The sequence below is a fragment of the Varroa destructor genome, unplaced genomic scaffold, assembly GCF_002443255.2.
Source record: "Varroa destructor unplaced genomic scaffold, Vdes_3.0 BEIS01000002.1, whole genome shotgun sequence".
In the NCBI taxonomy this organism is placed as follows: domain Eukaryota; kingdom Metazoa; phylum Arthropoda; class Arachnida; order Mesostigmata; family Varroidae; genus Varroa; species Varroa destructor.
Genome location: NW_019211455.1, coordinates 53,678,480 through 53,699,733, shown reverse-complemented (window position 1 = coordinate 53,699,733; position 21,254 = coordinate 53,678,480). Strand labels below are relative to the sequence as shown.

The window sequence follows — 21,254 nt, the reverse complement described above, 5'->3', positions numbered from 1 at the left end:
CCTGCCCAGAAAGGGTGAACCTTTGTTTTCTTGTCTCAAAAACTTTCTTCTGCTTCTATATGAGCTATCCGATACGACGATACACACACATTATTGCCAATGCTTCCTTGTGCCACCTTTTCCCAATAATTGCGTACAGAACTACATATATAATATTCGTCGCGCTAGGCTTGTACGTCAGTGTCAGATCAAATCGGACAACACTTTTTTCTGAAGTTGCTTTTTTCCCCTATTCGGATAGAACATGAAGCTTGTAACGCTTTCCTTTTCCGTTTGCTTCTAGCAATTTCATTGAACTGTCAGTATTCGCTAGCGCAGTAACATCCACGGTTATCTCTGAATAGCAATACGCGGATGACGCTAAACGCCTCACGCAATATACGATAGAAGAGGAAGAAAAAACACTTTAGCTTTGTTATAAGGCATGCTGCTGCTAAAACACACGAACAGGGTCCTATTATTACGATGTCTTCGGATCACCGGGCTGGCCTACCCGTAGTGTACCGGGGTGATACGGGGTAGTGCTGTTGGTGCAGCTGACGTCGTCAGTGGCGCTGTAAGCGTATCGCCGCCACCGCCGCCGCCGCCGCCACCGCCGCCGCCGCCGCCGCCGCCACCGCCACCGTTGTAAAAGATGAAAGTGCATCGTTCAAACGTCGGGGTTCGGCAGCTGACAGCTGCGCAGCTAAATTTCGGTCAAAAGAAAACACCACTGGAAGAGAAAGATAGCAGGAAAAGCACGAACAGAACTGATTGTTCTGCCGTAACAGGCAGACGAAAAAAAGCTACTGGTGAAACAAATGGCGAGACTAAGCAAGTTAGCTTGTCTCGTCAGCCCAACCCAGAATGCTTGCGGAGATTATCGGTGCCACCGAATAAGAACTTGGAAGTGTATAGGCTCGTTGAAGTACCGATAGCAAATGCGTCAGGAAATAAGCGGCGAAGACTCGACGATTATATCTAGGTTCGAAACAAAGCAATTTATTGCGCAGAGTTAGAAAAACACTGAAAGAAAGAAAAAAACGCTGAAGCAGTGCTACTTCGTTGTCATCGTGGGTTGAAGTTTTAGCCTCGGATATAAAATGGGTAACCAATGCGCCCATAAACAGTATTATAACATAAACATAAATAGTAGTGCAGTGATTCACGTAATAGTGTTTCATCTAGTTCAGGTATCCTTACGGTTCTCTAGACGGTAACTACACGCAAAGGTGATAAGAGCTATCTAACAAGCCCACCCTGCAACGATTACTAGTCATATGGGTTAAGAATCTCTATAGAGAGCAGTAGATTCAAAAGGCTGAACGGACCTAATTACTTATATATCTCTCAATAGAATTAAAAGTTCCTAGCAATTCGCCGCGCTCTGAAAGAATATTGACTTTATAATGTTCAGCTTACCCGTACTACGGTTTATAATAATTGCTTGGTCATCACAAGCTGAAAAGTTTCTATGGTAAAATCCGCAATGGACAATTATCAGTTGTAGCTAACAAAAATAAGTGTTAGTTAAAACAAGTTATTTTCATCGATAATAGTATGTTATGACGCAGTGCACTAGAACTATAGTAGCGGCTATGGAGTACGACTAAACAACCCCCAAATCACTGATAACTGTATATAGTAGCTAAATAACATCACGAAAATTTGATATGTAGTCAATGATATTGGCCGCCAATTTAATCATCGCAAAAAGTACGATATCTCAAGAGGACAAGAATCTGTAGGAACCTGTATAGTAAATGTTATGAAACAGCTACTAGCCAACAATTAGCATCTCCATCAGCGCATCGGTCTAGACGGAATATCAGCGTTCCGTCTTCGCAGCTTGGTAGTTCAAAAGCGTTTGCCCGCCGGCTACCGCAACGAAGAACGCACAAACCTACCACAACGTGTTTTACATTCGCATGAAAGTGACAGACTCGATGGTGACGCTAGCTCTAGCGGTCGCTAGAGCCAGTGTGACCATCGAACTAGAAAAAAACAGCCAGCAGAAATGCTATAGACAATAGCGTAAAATCGCTTAACAAGGCTATTCGTGTCCTTTCACTTTCTCACCGTTAAAGTTCTCTGTCCCTGATCCTTGGCTGCCTCGTGGGACTACCCAGTTTCCTTCTTACCAGTTAAACGGCGACTTCAGGACAGCAGCTCACCTATCCAGGACAGTCTGAGCGTTCTATGATACCATATTTATGGCTAGTATTGCAAATGCATTGTATTTTCTTCTTGAGCGCGAACACACAAAGCGCTGGACACTAGAGAAGATCTAGTCGCCTCAATGCGATCACGTGCTATTTCTTTTATCAGAAACGATTATGTTGTGAGGATACGCACATGTGTCGATGGATCGGTCCTATATAAAATACTCTGATTTATTTGACCCAATAGATCTGCGCTTGCGCAACTGTCTTAATAAATTGAGGTAGCAATATGCAGAAATGTGTATTGAAAATATATTCCTCGTACCGCCAGTGCAATGAGTGTATTCTGTCACAGATTCGAGTAATGCCTGTACCGTTACTTGCAGGCCATGTAATGGCGGACATTTCACGACGAATGTGTCCCGTCGGCGTTTGTTCACTGTTACAGATACGCCAAACTTAACCAACCCGAACACACGTAAAGACGTACGTGCACAGCGGCATTATCCGATCTTTCCTCCAGACAGAGAAGTCAGACAGTGCTGCTGAGCTGTATAAACCCTCTGAAAAGGAAATCGTTTATGGCACTCGTTTTACTGACAATAGGAGATTTGTACAATCCGTATTATCTAGCTATCATCCGAGATCAACGTTATCCATCAGTTGATCATCTAGTTCTAATCACTGGGGCAGCATAGTACGCTAGAACGGTCTACACGTTGTCTTTAGTAGGACTTCGCGACAAAGGGAGACCAAGTGTTATTTTTTTTTGTTTTGTTTTTATTATAATCACATTGTCGGTTGAATAGAATTTAATTTAAATTAGAAATATTGGTAGGAAGTTTTCTGCTAGTTGGCTCAAAGTCGAAATGCATCTGTGTTCTGATATTTTTGTATATACACTAAACAAAAAGGAATTGGAATATGTAATAACAACAATATATCTGCAATAACAACAATCTAATCGCTGATAGTCAATATCGACTGTTATTAGCATTCAAGCGACCGCGTCACCCATGGGTCCTTGTTGACCTTTTAATCACAAACACAAAAGGGGAAGTTCGTATAGCTGCTTTATTTTCAGCCTATATTTTTCCTAGGGCTGGTACTGGCATGTCTAGATACAAATAAGAGCATACGAGTTTATGATCAATACTAGTACGTGAACTAATGAAACCTGCAAAGGGCGAGGCAGATATTGTCTCACGACATGTGCAGGCTTTCATTTTTCAGGGGTTACGTGCACTGCACGAAATGTGATGCAACATGCCGAGAATGTTATGCGGCGCATGCGTTGCAGTACCATCGGTGGACAGTCTTCTTGACCGGTCACAGCGACTTAAAAATTTTCAAGGTGGTTAGCATATGCGTTCATACAATTTTTCACACATGAGTGAACGATCCGTAGATAAGGCAATAAAATTGTCTGCCAAAAGTTTCGCCCGTTTCATTGAATTTTCGTAAAATAGACTATAGATAAACATGGCCTATTAACGTTACGTAGAGTTTGCGTTTTGTACAGAGTATACAGTCATTCGGGCTATTTTACACTAAAGTGATTATATAGCGAAAACGAGCACGATAGCGTAACGATATAGACAAAGATAAGATTCAAATTTATCCTACATAGTAACAAGACAGTAGCTCAAAGCGGCTCTGAGTAGAGAAAGTCTATGCGCTACCACAAAAGGTTTGCTATTACAAAGAAAGGTACGAGGTAAAGTTTGAAGGGAGATTTCGCTGGTTGTTAGTGAAATTGGCTTCTTCTACATGAGAGGCTTTCTCTTACTTTTTAACATGTACGTCGTCTTTTTCCAAAAATACTGCTTTGGAGGAAGTAGGCCTGAGCTATGAGACCGTATGATAGCAGTGACGCGATCCTAGTCAAGGGAAGCCTAGAGCGAACAAAAGCCTGCCGTACCAATTAAAGTTGTAGCTGGTTCAGACCGGCATTGATTTATGGAGCAGGCAACGATGACCAGTCGTGGCTATCCAGGAGTAATAAGGATTCTGATACACAGACAGAATATAAGCTCAAGTGTCCAAATCGCTTAACGAAAGCACAGAAGACAGCACTTTTTTGTGCTTGTATTAATTGAATAAGTGTCTATTTTTGAATGTGTCTTTCTTTTTTTTTTTTATTATTTTTTTTTATTAAATCGTCTTCTCGTTGAAATATTTGTAAATTAATGATGATCTATTATTACGCTAGGAGCAGACCGAAAACTGGTTACTCTTGTCCATTGGCGTAAGTCCGTCGACGCTTGCTGAAGGAAGTGCGCTGTTACAGCCTAAAGCAAAAGCAACGTCCAACAAACAGTAAGTGACTATTTATAGAAACAAATAACACTGATCTTTGTCGATCGACATTTGTCCTGCACAGCCGTGCAGGAAACAGAGAAAAAAGATGTTTAATATGGCGACAGTGTAAAATGTCTAGATATCATATAGTTCTCTCTTCCATTCCAGTTATTTCGGAGATGGCTGCTCAAGTAAGCGCACGATCGACTCGACTCTTTGCTCTGAAAACGTGAAAACAGGAAACAGAAGAGGAAAAGCAAATGTTAGTTAAAATTCATACCGCAGCCATCTTATCACACACCTGGCAGGTTACGGCAAATGTTATTCAGGAAGATGCATAGCTAATATATTACTAGATTAGACTCACAAATTAGACTGATCCCAGAGTCCTGGTTTGGGCCTTTTATGCCGTTGGTTCGTTTAATCCGCTCAACTGATCTGCTTTGTTGGCCTCACACTCTGGCCAACGTAAAATATAGCTCAAACATACACTGTTAATGTATTCCGTCATAGTTCATACCTTTGCCGCTTATCGATTCCGGCTCGCTGGTGCGGCTAGATGTCTATTCTGATCAACTGATTGATTGACTGATTGATTGAGTAACGTATAACTCTTGTCGTTCAGTTATTCTATTGAATTAAATTCTCTGATACGTTTCAGTAACCTATCGTGTATATATTTGTTGCAATCAGCCAATGTTTGAGTTTTTGTCTCATTATCTGTGAAAATAACTGACCTCAATTTCCAGTATAAACGAAATAGACTTCACCCAAACGAAAGCCTGTCGTTGTGACCCTACCCAATGTAAATTCTAAACCTACTAGATTTTTTTTTCGTTTTATTGTTCTGTGACGAAGTGTAACCATGTTCTTTCAAATGTTCATATAATTTTTGCTTATATTTATTAAATAAGCCCATTTATATATATTTTTTTGTTTTTCTCGTTGAAATTAATTTGTCGCCTCAATTCTCGTAAATACTCAACCAGTCTGTCGGAAGTCCTATCCGCGGCCGAAAGAACGGTACGTATAATGAAAATTTTCTGAAAATCTCGACGGTTGCCGAACGAGTCTTATAAAAGAGTTGAATTTACCCAAAATCAGCAAGAGAAAATCCTTTCAAAAAGAGGTTCAACTCTGTAGGAAGTCTAATCTACAGCCCACTTTAGGACGAGACCCATCGACCCAATGATTTGATCAAAGCGACCTTGATTGGGCCATTTACTGCAAATAAACTCACACATAGGCATAGGTTTTTAGTGGCATACTAGATAAGCCCACGCGTTTTTTGCCTCTTTTCACTGTTCATCTTTGCAACTACTCTGCTAGGTTGATGATGCATCCAGCCTGAAGCCTATAGTTTGCCTACCTATCAACAGCTATTCTATTACAGTAATCCTGTTTGCCTAATCCCGTTGCACTTTTGCAGCTATCATGTTTTCCCATTGTAACATCCTACGAGTCCAGTTTTGGTGCAGCTGTTTAATCAACCTGTTCTAGTTATTAACGAATTTAGGCGATCCTAAAACCGGTCTGATGTCCCGTTTCAATTAGTCAGTTATAGTAATTTTGTTCTCTCTTTGAAACAAGCTACCGCCTACCTGTCTTTGCGAACCGATCATCTCGGTGCCTTGTTATATACCATGGTCGTTCTATTTCTGTTCCGTAACTTGCTTACACCCGAAATAACCCATAGCTTTATTGAAACTACCTTATTATAGAAATCCAACTCTCCTACTAAATAAGTTGAGTTACCCGTCCGGTACTTTTGTTGAGCATTGCTTAAGACAGCCTGAAACGGAGTTTATCCATGCTGGATTTCGAACACAGACTTTTGGAAGGTAAACAAGTTGCCACCGTAGCGTCACGGGGACCTCATTCTCCTATTGACACATCGTGATCCGGATCCGACAGGCTTGCTGAACATTGCTCGTCGGGCTATCGCTAATATTAATGGGTTTGATTTGAGATATCTCAAGCTTACATGAATATCGAAGACTCGAGTGCAGTCCTACTCCTTTATAATGTTCCGATTGCAGTAGCTTGTCGTGCTAATTCTATACTTACCCTCGTAATCGCAGCCTTATAGTTAGAGTAAGTTCATACTGTTGATTCTCCTGGCCTGTTTCTGTTACTTAATTTCATGATTACTTTAGCACAGCTGTGCTGTCCTATGTTATCCTACTGTTGCGGTCATCCTATTATTCCTCTATAGCAATGGGTCTCTTTAAGAATATTCTACGAACTAACCCAGCAATACAATTAACTGCTGCCTGTGTCCTCTTACCTGAGCGGGTCATTTCGAATTTACCCGTATTATAAATCAAAACAAACCATAATATTTGTATGTGTAACGTTTAAGTCTGAGCCTCGCGGTCTGCTGTAAAAATTTGAAATAGTTCAGGTTCGATAGCCAAACACAGAAATATCAATAATATTCGAAAAAGCCATCATTTAACTTTTGCACAAGAGAAATGGGCAAACAATAATGTTTTTGATCAAAAATGAAAACTAGACATCTTTCTCCAAAGTTCTTAACGATTCACTAATAAATCGTCTCAAGTTCAACTTGCCCAAAGTGACATTACATCCTATTCATTTAATTGCCAAATGTCTACCTTTATAGCAGTGCGTGAGCACCAAGGTAGTACATAGGTACCTATAAGATGGTGCCTGCATATGACAACTTAGGACATCCGCTATACGGCGTTTTCGTTTTCGTAATACGAGGTGTTGGCGCCAACACGTATTTACATCTTAATTCGATATAGAGAAAATATGTATGAAGCGATACATGCAGTACATGCATTATAATGTTGAAAAGCGAAGCGGTCTATGCGAAACCGGACTAGACATTATCGAGCAAGTTTTGAACAACATCTCTGCTACATAATTACTCGAGGAATCGGACAGATGCAGTTACAGGTAGCAAAGTTCTTGCCATGGAATGATAGTGTTATAATGCCGAAGTATGTAACTGGACGTCGCATATGACAAGGCAATATTACGGCAACCTCAACAAAAAGTTGGCAAGGCCTCAAAATATACCATTTTTGCACTGTTTCTTACGATTATCAATCTAACTAGACTAGCGAAGACGCAGAGGATAGCTACGTGATCAGATTGTATCACGCCGCCTAAATGGGTACCTATACAAAGGTATATATATTCCCTAAACATTCGTACCTTTGGTCAGCGAAAATCAATCCAATCAGCTTATACAAAGGTCTCCAACCGAACAACATTATAATATATGGCAACGATCCTTTAAGCGACAGTACCTAAACAGTTTGAGGAGGCCAAACAGATATACGCGAGCTATGCTCATACAAGACAATGATACCACTATCAGCTTCTACATACTTCTATAACGCATCAAACGCTACATGTATAATAAACGATTATTATAACTGCATATACTTTTAGCATAGCAGCACTAATTGAGATTGAAGCAGGAGTGAAAAATGATGTTTACAGCTAAAAATGGTCCTCTGTATTTTCATCCTTAACCCACTTCGTCCATTGCGACTGTGAAGTCCGTTGTCCTCTCATACATGTGCTTGCCTAGGCGATTCGTTAATTTTTATCGATTCCATTTATAGTGCTCGTTGCTGTCCTCAATTTCTCAGTCCATTTTCTATACTATCACTTTGAAGAAATCTTACGATGCTCACATGTCTTCACGCATATGTAACAATAGGTGGGCCTTCTAGTGGCCCTCGATCTCTCTTTTTTTCATTCTTACTGTAGTCGCTCCCGCCGAATTGCCGCATCTGACTCATAGTTGGCCGAGGCAGTTACCGTTGCACAACGGATATCATGGCAACATCCTCGTGGTCGTCATTTGCTGGCTGTAGTACAATTCGTCCACTAACGCAACGATAGACAGGCCAGCAGCGGTGCTGCTGCCTGTGACTTCAAAAATGAGTGATCCTATCCAGCCAAGCAAGAGTCAATAATAAGTTGTTAGCCAAGACAACAGCCCAACAGCAATTTCCCGTATTGGGTTTTCCGGGTCGAACGCCGGCGGGGCGTTTGAGACGGCAACTGCAGTCAGTACCAAACAACGGAGACCTTTCGATGGCTATAGCCCGTCGAAGCTGTATGGAATCGTATTGCTGCTACCTGTTTGAGCCGACAGACGGATGCAAAAAAAAACATAAACGGGAATGGAAGAACATTGACTCAGACATGAGTGGCGTCTATGTTGAGTGAGTGACGAACATTGATGAAGTGCCTTCCGGAGCTCTGTGCAAGACGATTGACTGGGCAGCTGGGCGATTCGTTGCTTGAGAGCCGCGCTTCGGTAGGACATTATGGTGAAATAGGCGGACGGATGAGCTAACGAGCGTACGCTTTGCTGTCGCTGGAGCTGCGGCCGTTAAACGAAGGGGGAATATTCGTGTATATTGTTATAATGGTCCGTGTTAGAATATATTTATATGTAAAAAAATAACCTACTGTAACTGTTGTTACTGCAGTAACACGACTACGGTGGCTGCAACTGCAATCGAGGTAATGGATATAGAGGCCGATGCAGCGGTCTCGGCTTCGACCGCTTCTACAATAACAAACCCGCTGTACCAACCGCTATCTGTGTGTCCATATTTCATTTTCATATAGATATAAATATCTGCAAATGTCCACTGCCACACACATGTGTTTTCACACATATTTTCAGAGGCATACGTTTAATCATGCAGACGGAAGTACGGTAATAAGAATTTACTGCTAAGGCTACAAACAACCAATGTAGAGAAGGTCAGTTTCCCTGGGTAATCATGGAAGCAGGTGCTTAAGATATATAATAACCAAATTGTTGAAACACGCTTGAAGAAGAAAGAACAACAGTATGCATGTGTTATACATAATAGGTGCACGACAAGTATGACGAGCAATTCTACTACCATTTATGGTTTTTCTTTCAAATGCTATTATATTAAGCCCATGATAGCCTCTTGCTCGCATTTGGGAGCGATATTGACTGAGTATCAAGGCTTGAGCTAATGTATCACAGATTTCCTTCAGGGTGCAATCTGTCAGGTTATGAGCACGATCGACTGCATCAACAGTTTATAGAATAATCATGCACGTAGGGGTTAAGGTTTGTTCAATAGATTCTGTCCGAAATCGGAAATTGCTACGAGTAAACTAACGCCACTAAACACAATCATTCGAGTGGGGGGATTACTCGAAACTGTCGATCGACAAGTAAATATGCTATCTATGGTCGTTGGCTTGGCCAACAGTTGGAGTGGAGTCGCGATTGTTAAAAGCGTGACGTCTGCCGGGAAACGAAGTGATGAGCCGATACAATAAGAGAACCAGCAGATACGAGGCTTGAACGAAGAACAACCAGCCACGCGGTTGTTCGAAACAATGATTATCAACACGCCGTGAAGGGCCGGATCAAATAAAGAAAGCAATCAGGAACCAATCTGTTGTAACGCACAGAATGGTGGAGGGGCGTCGAGTTCGGGCCAATAAGTTTTCGTCAATGCGAGGCAATGCATGTTAAAGCTGGGCCTCTGCGATTTAGCCTAAGTAAAAAGACGGCATCTGCTCTATCACCGAGAGCTTTTGAACAAAGGAGGAGTCCTTATGTAACCGATTTGTCCTTTGGGCTCTTGCTATAATTGGGTCAGTTAAATTTGACAAAACTCTCTTCACTATGTCGCTGTTTTCTTCACGAGGTTCGAGTTTGACGAGGGTCATGCAACGATACCTCTATATTCATTGTATCGTTGATCCTGAAATGCTACCCAGTTGATTCGCTACGAATGCATCTATCCGGAGGCAAAGCTAGTACCTGTTGTGAAATAGGCTGCTGCTGCCTTCGATTCAGCCCGACGCCACACTTCATGGATTTAACATGAATACTTATGGAAAGCTGCCGGGTGGAATCATCCTCGAGAGAGAAGAGGTACCGTAACGTTTAAAATAATATTGCACCATCTCACTCCATTCAATGTCATGTTTCTTGAAAGCGAGCATGTATTTATTTTTACTTATTTTTTTTTTACTGTATTGTGGCTTAGATAGCTGATTATAGGTAGAAACTCCAAACTCCTTGTTAGCTCGACGGTGAGGTAACTAATTTTTGTTTAAAACAAGCCTACCGATACGATACAATGCTGTACTGTTCTACATAATAGACGCATCTGAATGTCTTTGTCACCGGGTGGACAGACGTAACCTAGTCAATCAGGTTTTTTTTCCCTAGTACGTCCTTCCCTGTCACCTTGATTCAAAATACGATTTTTGGCCGATACAGTTTATTCTAATTGACCCCAATTTTTCGGAGCTTGGTTTGCAGTATCAATATAGTATTTGTCTGACGAAAAATCTTATGATCTGCCATCGAAGGAGGCCGATTAGTGCGCAACAGGTTTTTAGATGACAAACAACGTCGATCAATGGTCAGAGCTTAGGAGGCGGCGTGCTCTAGACGGATAATATGAATCTGAGTGCGTTGCTATTGGTGATTCCAATAGAAGAGCGGGCAGTCATTATAGCATACGGTTACTACGTTGTTTCAAAGGTTTGTTGTAGAAACCCCAGATAAATCCAACAATACCCCACCAGACTAGATCTTCCAACAGAGTAAAGTCCTTAATGCTATACCGAAAAAATAATTTCATAGGTCAGTTTAAGCTGTGCAAGAAGTCAAAAGCACTGAAAAATGGGGAAAAAAAACAATTAGATTGCCTCGTCACGCCGGGTACTATTCAGCTGCACATCATCTAGCGACGACAACCCACACGCCTGAGAAGACTGATAAGAGAAATCTACACGATTGAATAAAAGTCCAATTTTTCGTTTGCCTACTAGCAATAGCATACCGAGTCAATAGGAGCGCTAAAACGCCGAGAGCCTCCTGCTCATAGGGATAATCATCGACTCCGAGTAGATCGTCATGGCTAGCATTCACGACATACAGTTAGCTACGTACAGCCATAGTCAATGGAGAGGCCTCAATCAAGTTGGCGATATTAGACGCTTTTAGTTGTTCTGCTAGCCAATCCAGCATTGGTTATACAAATTGTGCCACTAGTAACCGCGACCTATTCCCGCCGACGACGGTAGCTGGCGCACCCGTCAAGAGGTTCTGCTGTGGATAACGGCAACAACTCGATCAGCTGCTAACGGCAGATATAGCCGGACGAACAGACAGAGAAGCATCAACCGATTGAGACTGTGACGGTCCATGCCGGAACAATGCTTATGGCGTTTGGTGATAGTGGTGTGATGTTTTCGTTGTTGTCGGTCGTTGATAGGGTAAAGTGAGGCGGTCTGCATCACGTCTTGCCTTTGGCAAGCAGCGGGTGTCGGACGATATAGCTGGTCTTGTCTCGTCTCGCACCCGGATCCGCTTCGCATCACAGAGTCGTATTGTCGGGTTCAAATTGTTCAACGTCGTCGCCACTGTCCTCGCTGTTGCTAGAATAGCAGCAGTAATTCGAAAGGAAAATAGGAAAAATAGAACAATACTGGTGTGTGTCCCTTTTTTCTTTGGTCTTGCAGCTTGGATTCGTTTGCCTATATATAACTAGGAACTGTTGTTTCAGTCGATGCGCTTTCCGTATTGCACGTATCTTCTCTGAGGCACTGTCAATTGCTATACCCTCTGGGCGAAAACGTCGCAACACTAACAAACCATAACAGACAAAGTGGTTCCATTGGAGTGGCAGTAGAGGACAAACTCGAAAAAGAAGAGATCATTATGAGAAGATAGCCGAGTGCCAACGATTAGGTTGTGAAGATAAGCTACAGGGGGTGACGTAGATAAAAGATAGGGAAGGCAACAACAACAGCAAAAAGAATGGGTGAAATTAAGTCAAACATGAGCCAACCAATCAACCAACTCTGTAGATTCAAGGCGACCCAATGGCTAAGCCGTCTATTTCCTCTGCATCAGTAGGCTGCCGCCGCTTCTTTAGATGCGCCTGCTGTCCGCTTATACTTCTGATCCTGAGTCGCTATCGCGAGACCATCCATGTGGACGTGAGATGACATAAGGAAGGAAACGGAAGTATGATATAAAGGAGATGATCCAACCGATTATCGCTTTTCTATCGCTTAAGAAGGGCCTACATAGAGAACGGAGCCATAGTCAGGAGGCCGCGGGCACTACGTTAGCTCCACAATACATCGAGCTATATGTGGCAACAATGACACAAACGTATCAACCCATGTCAACCCAAAACCGGTACTTCAATTATTTTTTCTCAAAACTGAGGAACAAAGTCTTCGCTGTTAATACATACTTATAAGCCCAACGATCTAACTTAGCATAAAGGACCAGGAAAACCATTATTACATTCTTCCTAATTAGGCCAACAATTGTACCTAGCTAATTTGTTTATGCAGTCTCGCGTGTATTTTTTTTACAAATTGTTTTTGTATTGATATTTTTTATTCATTATGTATGCCGGCACCAAATGCTGCGTATCACAGTAATCTGCCCATTTCTATAGTAGAAATTAAAGCTGCGCGCCTTGAGTCTACTCAGCTGTACACGAATAAACCATTCGCATAGAAAGTGAGATAAAGGTGACATTTTTCATTTTGATTCATGATAATTTATTGCTATTGTTGCTCTATCTGTATTAATAGCGGTACTTATCAAAATAATTTCTGAGGAATGCAAAAAAGTTGAACGGAAAAACGTACTGCAGTCTGCCCGATTGTGGGGTAATCTGCCTCCCCTGGGCAAAGTAGGGGAAGTGGCAATCGTCGCTACTCACATCAGCCGAATTTGGACGCACGACCAAATGCCACTTTCTCTTCCGTCAGCCTCGAAATCTCTTCACTTTACGTACTCCCCTTAAATTGCACCATCATCTTTAACAGCACGTCATGTGGCGTCGTGCATTCAACGTGCTGCACCACACCCGCGCCTCGAAGTGCATGCGCTAAAAGGACGAAAAAGATAGGTAGTGCTTACAGTACGAATCCAGCTATATTCCGGCGGCCAAGACATCCTGCCGCGTGCGGCATGCACAGCAAAGACAGATACAGCGTCCAGACTCGTTAAAAGACATTGGTGCGACGTGCACAAGAAGACGCATAGGGCGACGATAACAACGGCATGCTTCTCGTTATACCGTGCCACTGCTGCTGCTGTTGCCACTCCCGCATCGCGTCAGCTTGTCTGTACCGTCTATTCGGAAGCACTACTCTCTGAAACGGGCGCAGGCCCCCGTTCAAGTGGTGTGGTTAGGGCAGGTTGGACTAAGAGCTGCGCTGAAATTTAGTGAGGGAATATTCTGCGGAGACGGTGTCTTTCATGGCTTATGAAAGAGACGTTACGTAGCTGCCGCAAAAATAGTGTGTACGATGCTGGCGAGCGCGGCGACTTCTCTTCTTATGCCGACGGCGTAGGGAAACGAGATGTAAGCGCGATGCTTCGTACGTAGCTGTACTGAGGCTACTTATCTTGAAGTTCTTCGCTACAAGGAAAATAGAGGTAAAGGGAAGGTTCGTGACTCAGTTCCAAGCTTCTACAAGCATCCCTTTCTTCTTCCCCGGCTTCGCTGGAAATGAGACCGCCATCCAGCAAACCCAATCCAAACTCCAGGAGGACTCAACATCGCGCCAACAACGAGTGGTTACAAAACCAATGGGAACAAAAATAACGAAATGCTATCATAGAATTTGCACACGTGAGCACTGAGAAACGCAGCGTTACTCGCTCTCTTTCTTTCTTTTCCTCTTCAAAACGAGTGGACTTCCACACTCAGAAAGGCACGCAGTAAAAAAACGGTACATCCAACCACTATGGGATGGCATTTAAGAACCAACCGAAATGAGCGTCGAAGGGATTTTATGTTTGGCTAATTTTCAGTAATAGCAAAATGTGAAGTCTTTGCTGCGCCAGTCGTATCCAAAAATAAGGTCCTTAGCAGTAGCTAGAGAAAAAAACATTGAAGAAGACCATGTCCGGGGCAAAAGTAACGCGTGGACCAAAAAAGAAAAAGCGGTTCAGGGAATAACGAAAGGCGCCCGGAACAGCTAGTGAACAACTAGTAAAGACGGCGGCATGTTGGTGGCCAAATGGAGTCTACGTATCACCGGTGAGCGATGCAGAGGTTGTCGCAAACAGATAGGAAGACACTGAACAGAAGCTGTTAGGTATTAAATAAAACTGTTCATCTGTTTAGGGACATTTGCTTATTGGAATGAAGGTGTGATGTCGGTGTGGTGCTGTTACGTAGAGTGTCGGGCAAAATATCGCCGTTATGCACTCGATCCGACGACTGGCTCCCGCCAGCATAAATTGTGTCTGAGCCCGCGTTCGAATCCAGACCACAACGTGTCCCTAGGATTGGCAGGCAAATACATTATCCACTAAGTATCATTCGGACATATTGAGAAAGTACGTCAATGAAGTGTTCACGAACGTTTATAAATGCATGACAGTTAATGGTATGGCCCTAACCGCAGCCCAAAGCAAAAAAGCTCATTTTGGTCGGAACAATGTAGCATAGGCCGATTAGTGCTTTGCCTGAACACCACAGAACGTAAAATAGTAAACATAGCTAGACACCAAAGGGTATACTTAGGTGGACGAATGAGGGAAACCTTCATATCCAACAGGTGATTAGGATGACGAAGGAATTCGCCACGATGCTGCCATGTATCTACAGGTCAAACGAAAGGAAACAGAAGCTCTTCATGTCGGTCGCCGAATTCATAACCTGAATCAGGGCTTCACGTTAGCTTGAACCGGCATCAACGGCGATAGAGAACAAAGCGCTACTACAAAAAGTCTAATGTATTTCTGCATCTTGTATCATTTAGATGTACAGGACAAAGTACTTCTGCAGTCTTAGTTCTACCTGGATCAATATTTTGGAACTTAAGGTTGAGGACTATTGAATACTATGGAAAAACTCTGTTCGTAACCTGAACGAACTGGAGGATGCAACCAGGATTACCTGGCAAGCAGAGTGACAGCTGATAGCGTGTTGAAATTTAGAAGCCATCAGTTGGATGATTGCTGCTCGGATAGACTCGGAGGGGAACCAACGTATTATGCATGACGAGGTTCTTAACGGGACGTGATATTTCCGCAGAATACGCAAGGCGATCTCACCGATACGCGTGCCCAAATGGAGCACCAGCGCGAGGATGATGCCAAGCATACTGCCCTGCGCTGGTACCCGTGCACAGCTGGACCGCTGAACGAAGACTCACAGAGGCATCGGTCTCCACAACTGTGCTCGGTAAATCTGCTAGGCAGCTGGATAATGGCATCGAAGACAACAACTGGTCAAGAGTGTAGTGGATGAAGAAGGAGCACTAGCGCGAGAAAGGGCCGAACAACTGATGGACCAAACAAGATCACCTTACAAGATGTGAGATGACGGACTCGGTGGCCAACTAGGCGAGAATTGACGGGACATTACTGCCCAGCCCCGTACGTCGGAAGGGAAAAAGGTAAGAGCCTGTACAAGGCTACCGTGGCCGGCAAAAGAGAAAACCCTACAAGAAAATGGACCGAGACGCCAACATTACATTCACTTATCTACTAGACGTACCTGCAAGCTTTTGTTTGCCCAAGCCCCAATACGGGTTCCAGGGCTTAGGGGTCCTACAGTGCTAGACAAATAGGTCAGCATGAGAGACTTGTCTGATTAATACATACACCCATACGTACACCTTAAAGATGAGAAAGATGTTCATGGTTAAAAAAAAGGATAGCAATGCAAAAAAAAAGTTGAAAGGGAACTACCGTAACTTAAGCATGTGGTAAAAACAGTTACGTAAATAGGACAATAATATATAACAAAGGCTTGTGTCTAAAGGCCTAGATTCATTTAATGGATTACATGTGGACAGGTTTATTGCAAGCTAGAGCTTTAGATAGTGCATGAACTATAATGGACCCAGGATGGAGATTATAAGAGAGGGAATTAGTAAAGCTCGAGATCCTTTTATTAACCCTGTGAGACGTATAAGAAATTGGAAGAATTTTGCTCTAAAAGACGCGTAGTGCAAATAATCAGTATAAAATTACCCGTTGTCCAACTTACACATACATCCCTATCGACGACAATATCTGTATACTGACAGGCAGATTCGCTCGATCTTCTCTTGCAGCTATCATTTCAATTCCTGCACAATTAATCATACTATTTACTACTGCTATTGCGGTTTCGATAGCTGTGGTCGTTATTCCGAATAGGGGGTCTAACGCTAAAAGCTTGCAACCTTATTGACAGCAAACAATGGTAAGAAAGAAACCCCCCGCCAGTCCTAATGCAGGTGACACCACTCGGATACTCAAATCGGTTCAACTGCTTTTGACAGGAAGAAGCCTCCTGAAGCTGCTCGAGAAACAGCGGCAAATAGGGTCGTAGTTAAATCAGTTTTCTCGCCGTCTCTTTGTCAGATATTGTTCAATGTCTTAGGCATCTTTCTGATGAACTACAGCTCCACCATCGCATCGGTGTTTGAACGTATAAACGCTATTGTCGTAACGATTGGGTAATAGCAGACGCTAAGCGCAAACGCACCTCGTATCACTGTGGCCCAACAACGGCCACACTTCGTCCACTTTCATCAATCGACCGACTGCCGCTTGCAATGGCCACGTATGGTACTTGCTATCGTTATGGTGTTGGCCCGTCATTATCGGCCATCTGCTATCCATCAAGTCCTTACCACGACCGCCCCCGCCACCAACAGGATGCCGGATGTCGAAGGCTGTTGCTCACTGCTCACTACCAGCATTTGCGTAGCCACCATCATCATGGTCATTATCATCAAAATCACCATCCTCAGCAACATCGGTCGAGCTGTAGGGCTAAACGGTGACGAAACAACGTGACGGAAAACGCCCTTTTTTACGTCAGGAGCACCCAGGCGTCCTGAGTATTTATCTGTTCAACCCGCTGAATGTACAACTGCGTCGGCGTGAGGACAAATGGAGTTTAGTGCTACAGGAGCGCGACCCACCACCCTCCACCCGCTCTTGCTGTTTCGCGTTCTCCGTCGTCCAAGTTTGTCAGCAGTTTTAATGAACAACAGCTTTTTGTGTGCTTATAGCTCGCCAATCCATTGGCCGCTTTAACGGTTCGCCCTCGGCCAAATCAACCTGTAGCAGTGGTAAAACACAACACGACCCAATTTAGTCTCTTCGTTACGTATCAATACGATTCATATGGTATTACTGAATAGCTCGTATCGTTCGGTGTCAGTGTACGCTATTAGCAGCAAAGGCGAGACTCGACTATGATGGGTAACTGCCATTGAGATCAATAATGTCGATTTACTCTAATGTTGCCCGCGACACTTTCCGCCGCCATCGGCTCACTGTGCGTCCGCCGACTTGCTCATGTAGACAAGCAAAATATTGTTGCCACTATCAAATCTAGCAACGCGATGTCACCAACCATGGCCACAGGAGCTTTCAAAGAAACTGGAATTGGCCGCTATCGTCTGCTATCAACAATCATCGTCAACATAATCATGGGCATCTCGTATGCACTTTTCTATAGAATTATAAGATATTGTCGACCGCTACTGCGAATATACCAATTATCAGCGTACGATTCACCGTTCTCGTAGCTACCCGTTCGACACCGGTTGGCAACATGGCACTGGTGGAGCTGTCGATGACGCTAAACAACGAACCACACGATCGTGGACGGCCAGCCGTGATATACGGACAAGGAAAAAACATGTATTTTGCTCATGAGTCTTTCGATTTCTGTCCACCCAGTCGATTGAAGAGTAATGCGACTTTAATGCGGTTGTATTAAGGAAGGCATAGAAAGAACACGACGGAGCAGTCCTAACGTTTGAGTGTCCAGTGAACGCTCATTGTTACCTCCGTCAAATGTCGATTCTATTGTTGCTACGGTGACACTTCTGTTACCGCGTCTTAGTTGATGGCTCGAACTAATCATCTTCGAGCGCACCTCGTTCTCGCTACTGACGCTGAGGTACGAACATGTAATATTGCATCGTGACAATTTTTGGCCTGTAGGCCACGCGTGACTATCTTATCCGACCACGATAGACTGCAAACCGGCTAGAAGCTGTAATATGTTGTTTGGCGCGAAAATAATGAAAAACTAAAAGAGAAATGCGTGCATAGCTTGATAAAGCCGGGATCAAATCTCTCCTGAGACGTTATCAAACAATCAAGTATGTAGTTATTATATGCTACTAGGAGCGGTAGGGGTAAGATTTCTGTTATGCTAACATGAAGGCATAGTATTCGAAGTAGACTATGAGCATAGTTACATTCACCTTCACAATCGGGGGCAAGCACACGTTTATGAACGAGACTACAGGGACAAAATATATCCTTTGGTTCTCTAGCTCTCTGCGATGTAGAATTCTGAGTATCGACGGAACATTTGTTAAGGGGTGCATTAGCCTTATCATGAAGCAGGAAACAAAAGCGATGGCATCGGTTGTTTCACAGTTGGGTTTCATACATATGTTGAACAATAACGACTTGTTAGTGACTTATTTTTATGATGAAACCTCCCTTGAGCTGGGTTCGACTTCGAACGACTGTATAAGCACAGGACTATGTATTGTATAAGCAATAGGAGTATTTTGTGTTAGTCACTGCCAATTTCTGCGAACGGTTTTTTGGCGGCCGACGCTGCTCATAACGCTGAATAGGTATCGCTGATGTCGTTTTATGGAACCTCTGATTTGATAACGTATAGAACAGCCCCATTGTCTCGTATGTATCCCTTTCGAGTGACGACAAAATGCTGCGAAAAGAAAGAAGCCTAAATTATGATATCTCTCACGAGCTCTCGATTTTTTATCATCGTTTATTTCATAAGTATCAGAATGGCTAATGAAATAGACGCTGACGATAACGTTGGTGCTTTAGCCAATACTGGCTAGCCAGAACTCATCGTAGACGAGCATAGCCGATTGTTAATTTTTTGGGCATATATATATATATGGCGACCCTTCTATACGATAGCCGTACATTTGATACGAAGCGCATAACATAGGCGGAGGGACATGGAATTTGGCAACCGCAAGTCGAAACACTGATCGCAGACCTCGGATCAAAAGTCGGACCTAAGTATTTCCTTTAGCTGCAATGAATCTTTCAGTATCGCACAGGCAACAACTTCGAAGCCGAAGTATAAAACCGTATATTGATGCTTCCGGGTTTTCCGGTCGTTACCAAATGGATTATTGAGAACAGTCAAATACATATGTTTCTTAACAACTGTGTACGTACTTTTAATTTATGAGCCCTGAACGACAAGTTAACCGCTAATGTTTGTTTAACGATGTCCTCAATGATGCGTTACCCCCGGTTTAGAACCGAGTTCGAAAAGTCGTAACGTTAAATCGATTACGTCAGATTTACATACTTCATACTATAAATGAGATAATGTTTTAGTCGAGCCTAAACAGCAACTGCAGGCGGCTGTAAAGATCCCCGTTTACGAACCTACCGCTACAGATTTGCTGCTTGCTTGCTTAAGGCAGAACAGTAAATATGCATTTCTACGAAAAACACAATAGAGTACAACGGCATAGAGAACGGGGCCTATTGGGTTGTTTTCGATAACTGCTAGCATTCTTCGGGGGACAGACAAAGCGGAACTTCAACAGCTAATTGCTATGTCTATTTTTCAGCCGGTGCGTCAATGGCTACGTTATAATTAGACGTAGAAAGTGACCGGGTCACTTGTGTAAGTTGAACCTGATTGCGTCTGATAGGACCCCTAGCTTTCATTCTTAGCTAACATGCATGCGTCTCACATGTATACGAACACGGTCGAATGGACCCCAATGATTCGAGCGTGGTAAGTTTAAGCTCACGAAACCTATCGAAATAGGCCGCAGCAGTCCTACCGTACTGTGTAGCAATTGTAACCATAATACTTGAACTACTTCGTTGGCGTACTGGTTGGCCTTAGCCGCCAACCGAAAAAAGATTGCGCAGCAGGTCATCTTTTTTTTGGTTGAAATTCATTGTTCTTAAATTAGTCCGGGCGGCAAAAGTAAAGTAGAAATAATGCATTCATAGAATTTAGTGGTTTAGCTCAGATATTTGTCCAGTAAGGAAGATTTTGCTAGGGGGTGCTTAGAAGGTCTTACGTTTACGGTTACTTGTATTTTTTTTTTTACTTGGCCACGTTCGCTCTTAGGGTGAGTTTCGTTCGTTAAAATCTAGAGTGACCGGCTCATAGTGGGAAGCTTGCAAGAATTGAATCGCGTAGCGTTCTCTGCGGGAATTAACTTATGGTCAAAGTGTTTACTGTGTCCGTGGGATTGACAGAAAGTAGCATTACAAATAATATCTTGCTGATGCTGTTTACAGACTGATGGACTTTATTAATTATGTTCAGCTCAAAATTCAGACGAAACCTTGATGTAGGTTTATTTGTCCGTATCTCATAAGAAAGCACGATTTTCCGGTTATAGAAACTGCTAAAGGGGTTCGATAAGATCATTTTCTTCGGGTACAGCACAGTTATTACTTATTTTAACTTACCAAACCAGCCTGCTAGGTTTGTCACCAACTAATTTCACAAAAAGCGATTTATATACATACATAGTTTCTCAGTAGTAAGTTTAATCTTCATTCACTTATTCTATTCTATAACCATACGACTCATAACAATAAGCTCTGTGGTTCACTTCCACTCCGTTACCTTTTTCTCATAGATCATCAGGTCCATTTTCCGCGCCAAGACGACCACAAGATGTCTGCAAGGTAACACAAACGACAATGAGAGCGTCCTGTTTGTGCGGACGTCGCTTTGTACGGCATAGCAAAATAATGCCACGTTCTATTAGCCACGTTTACTC

General features: G+C 43.0%; 1 protein-coding gene and 1 long non-coding RNA gene across 19 annotated transcripts in view; one reads left to right on the top strand and one right to left on the bottom strand.

The window, feature by feature from the left end:
- Positions 1-600: 600 nt before the first annotated feature.
- Positions 601-4,812, top strand: LOC147758001 (uncharacterized). Of its 2 annotated transcripts, none has more exons than XR_015322575.1 (3): positions 601-1,086; positions 4,360-4,460; positions 4,611-4,812. It is a non-coding gene; the product is annotated as an uncharacterized LOC147758001 (long non-coding RNA). The 2 variants fall into 2 exon arrangements; XR_015322574.1 differs by having other exon boundaries at positions 4,354-4,460.
- LOC147758000 (uncharacterized) overlaps positions 4,066-21,254 on the bottom strand; it is a 52,487-nt gene continuing 35,298 nt past the window's right edge. For 4 of the 17 annotated variants that reach the window (XR_015322551.1, XR_015322554.1, XR_015322557.1 and 1 more), the window contains 4 exons: positions 21,098-21,152; positions 16,964-17,544; positions 15,986-16,106; positions 4,066-4,663 (listed from right to left, as the gene is read on the bottom strand). Coding sequence is in view for 3 of the 17 variants with exons in the window: in XM_086982124.1 (XP_086838250.1) it covers positions 4,611-4,663 (53 nt within the window). In the remaining 14 variants the exon portion in view is untranslated. The other 13 variants (XM_086982124.1, XM_086982125.1, XM_086982123.1 and 10 more) reach the window with 10 other exon arrangements.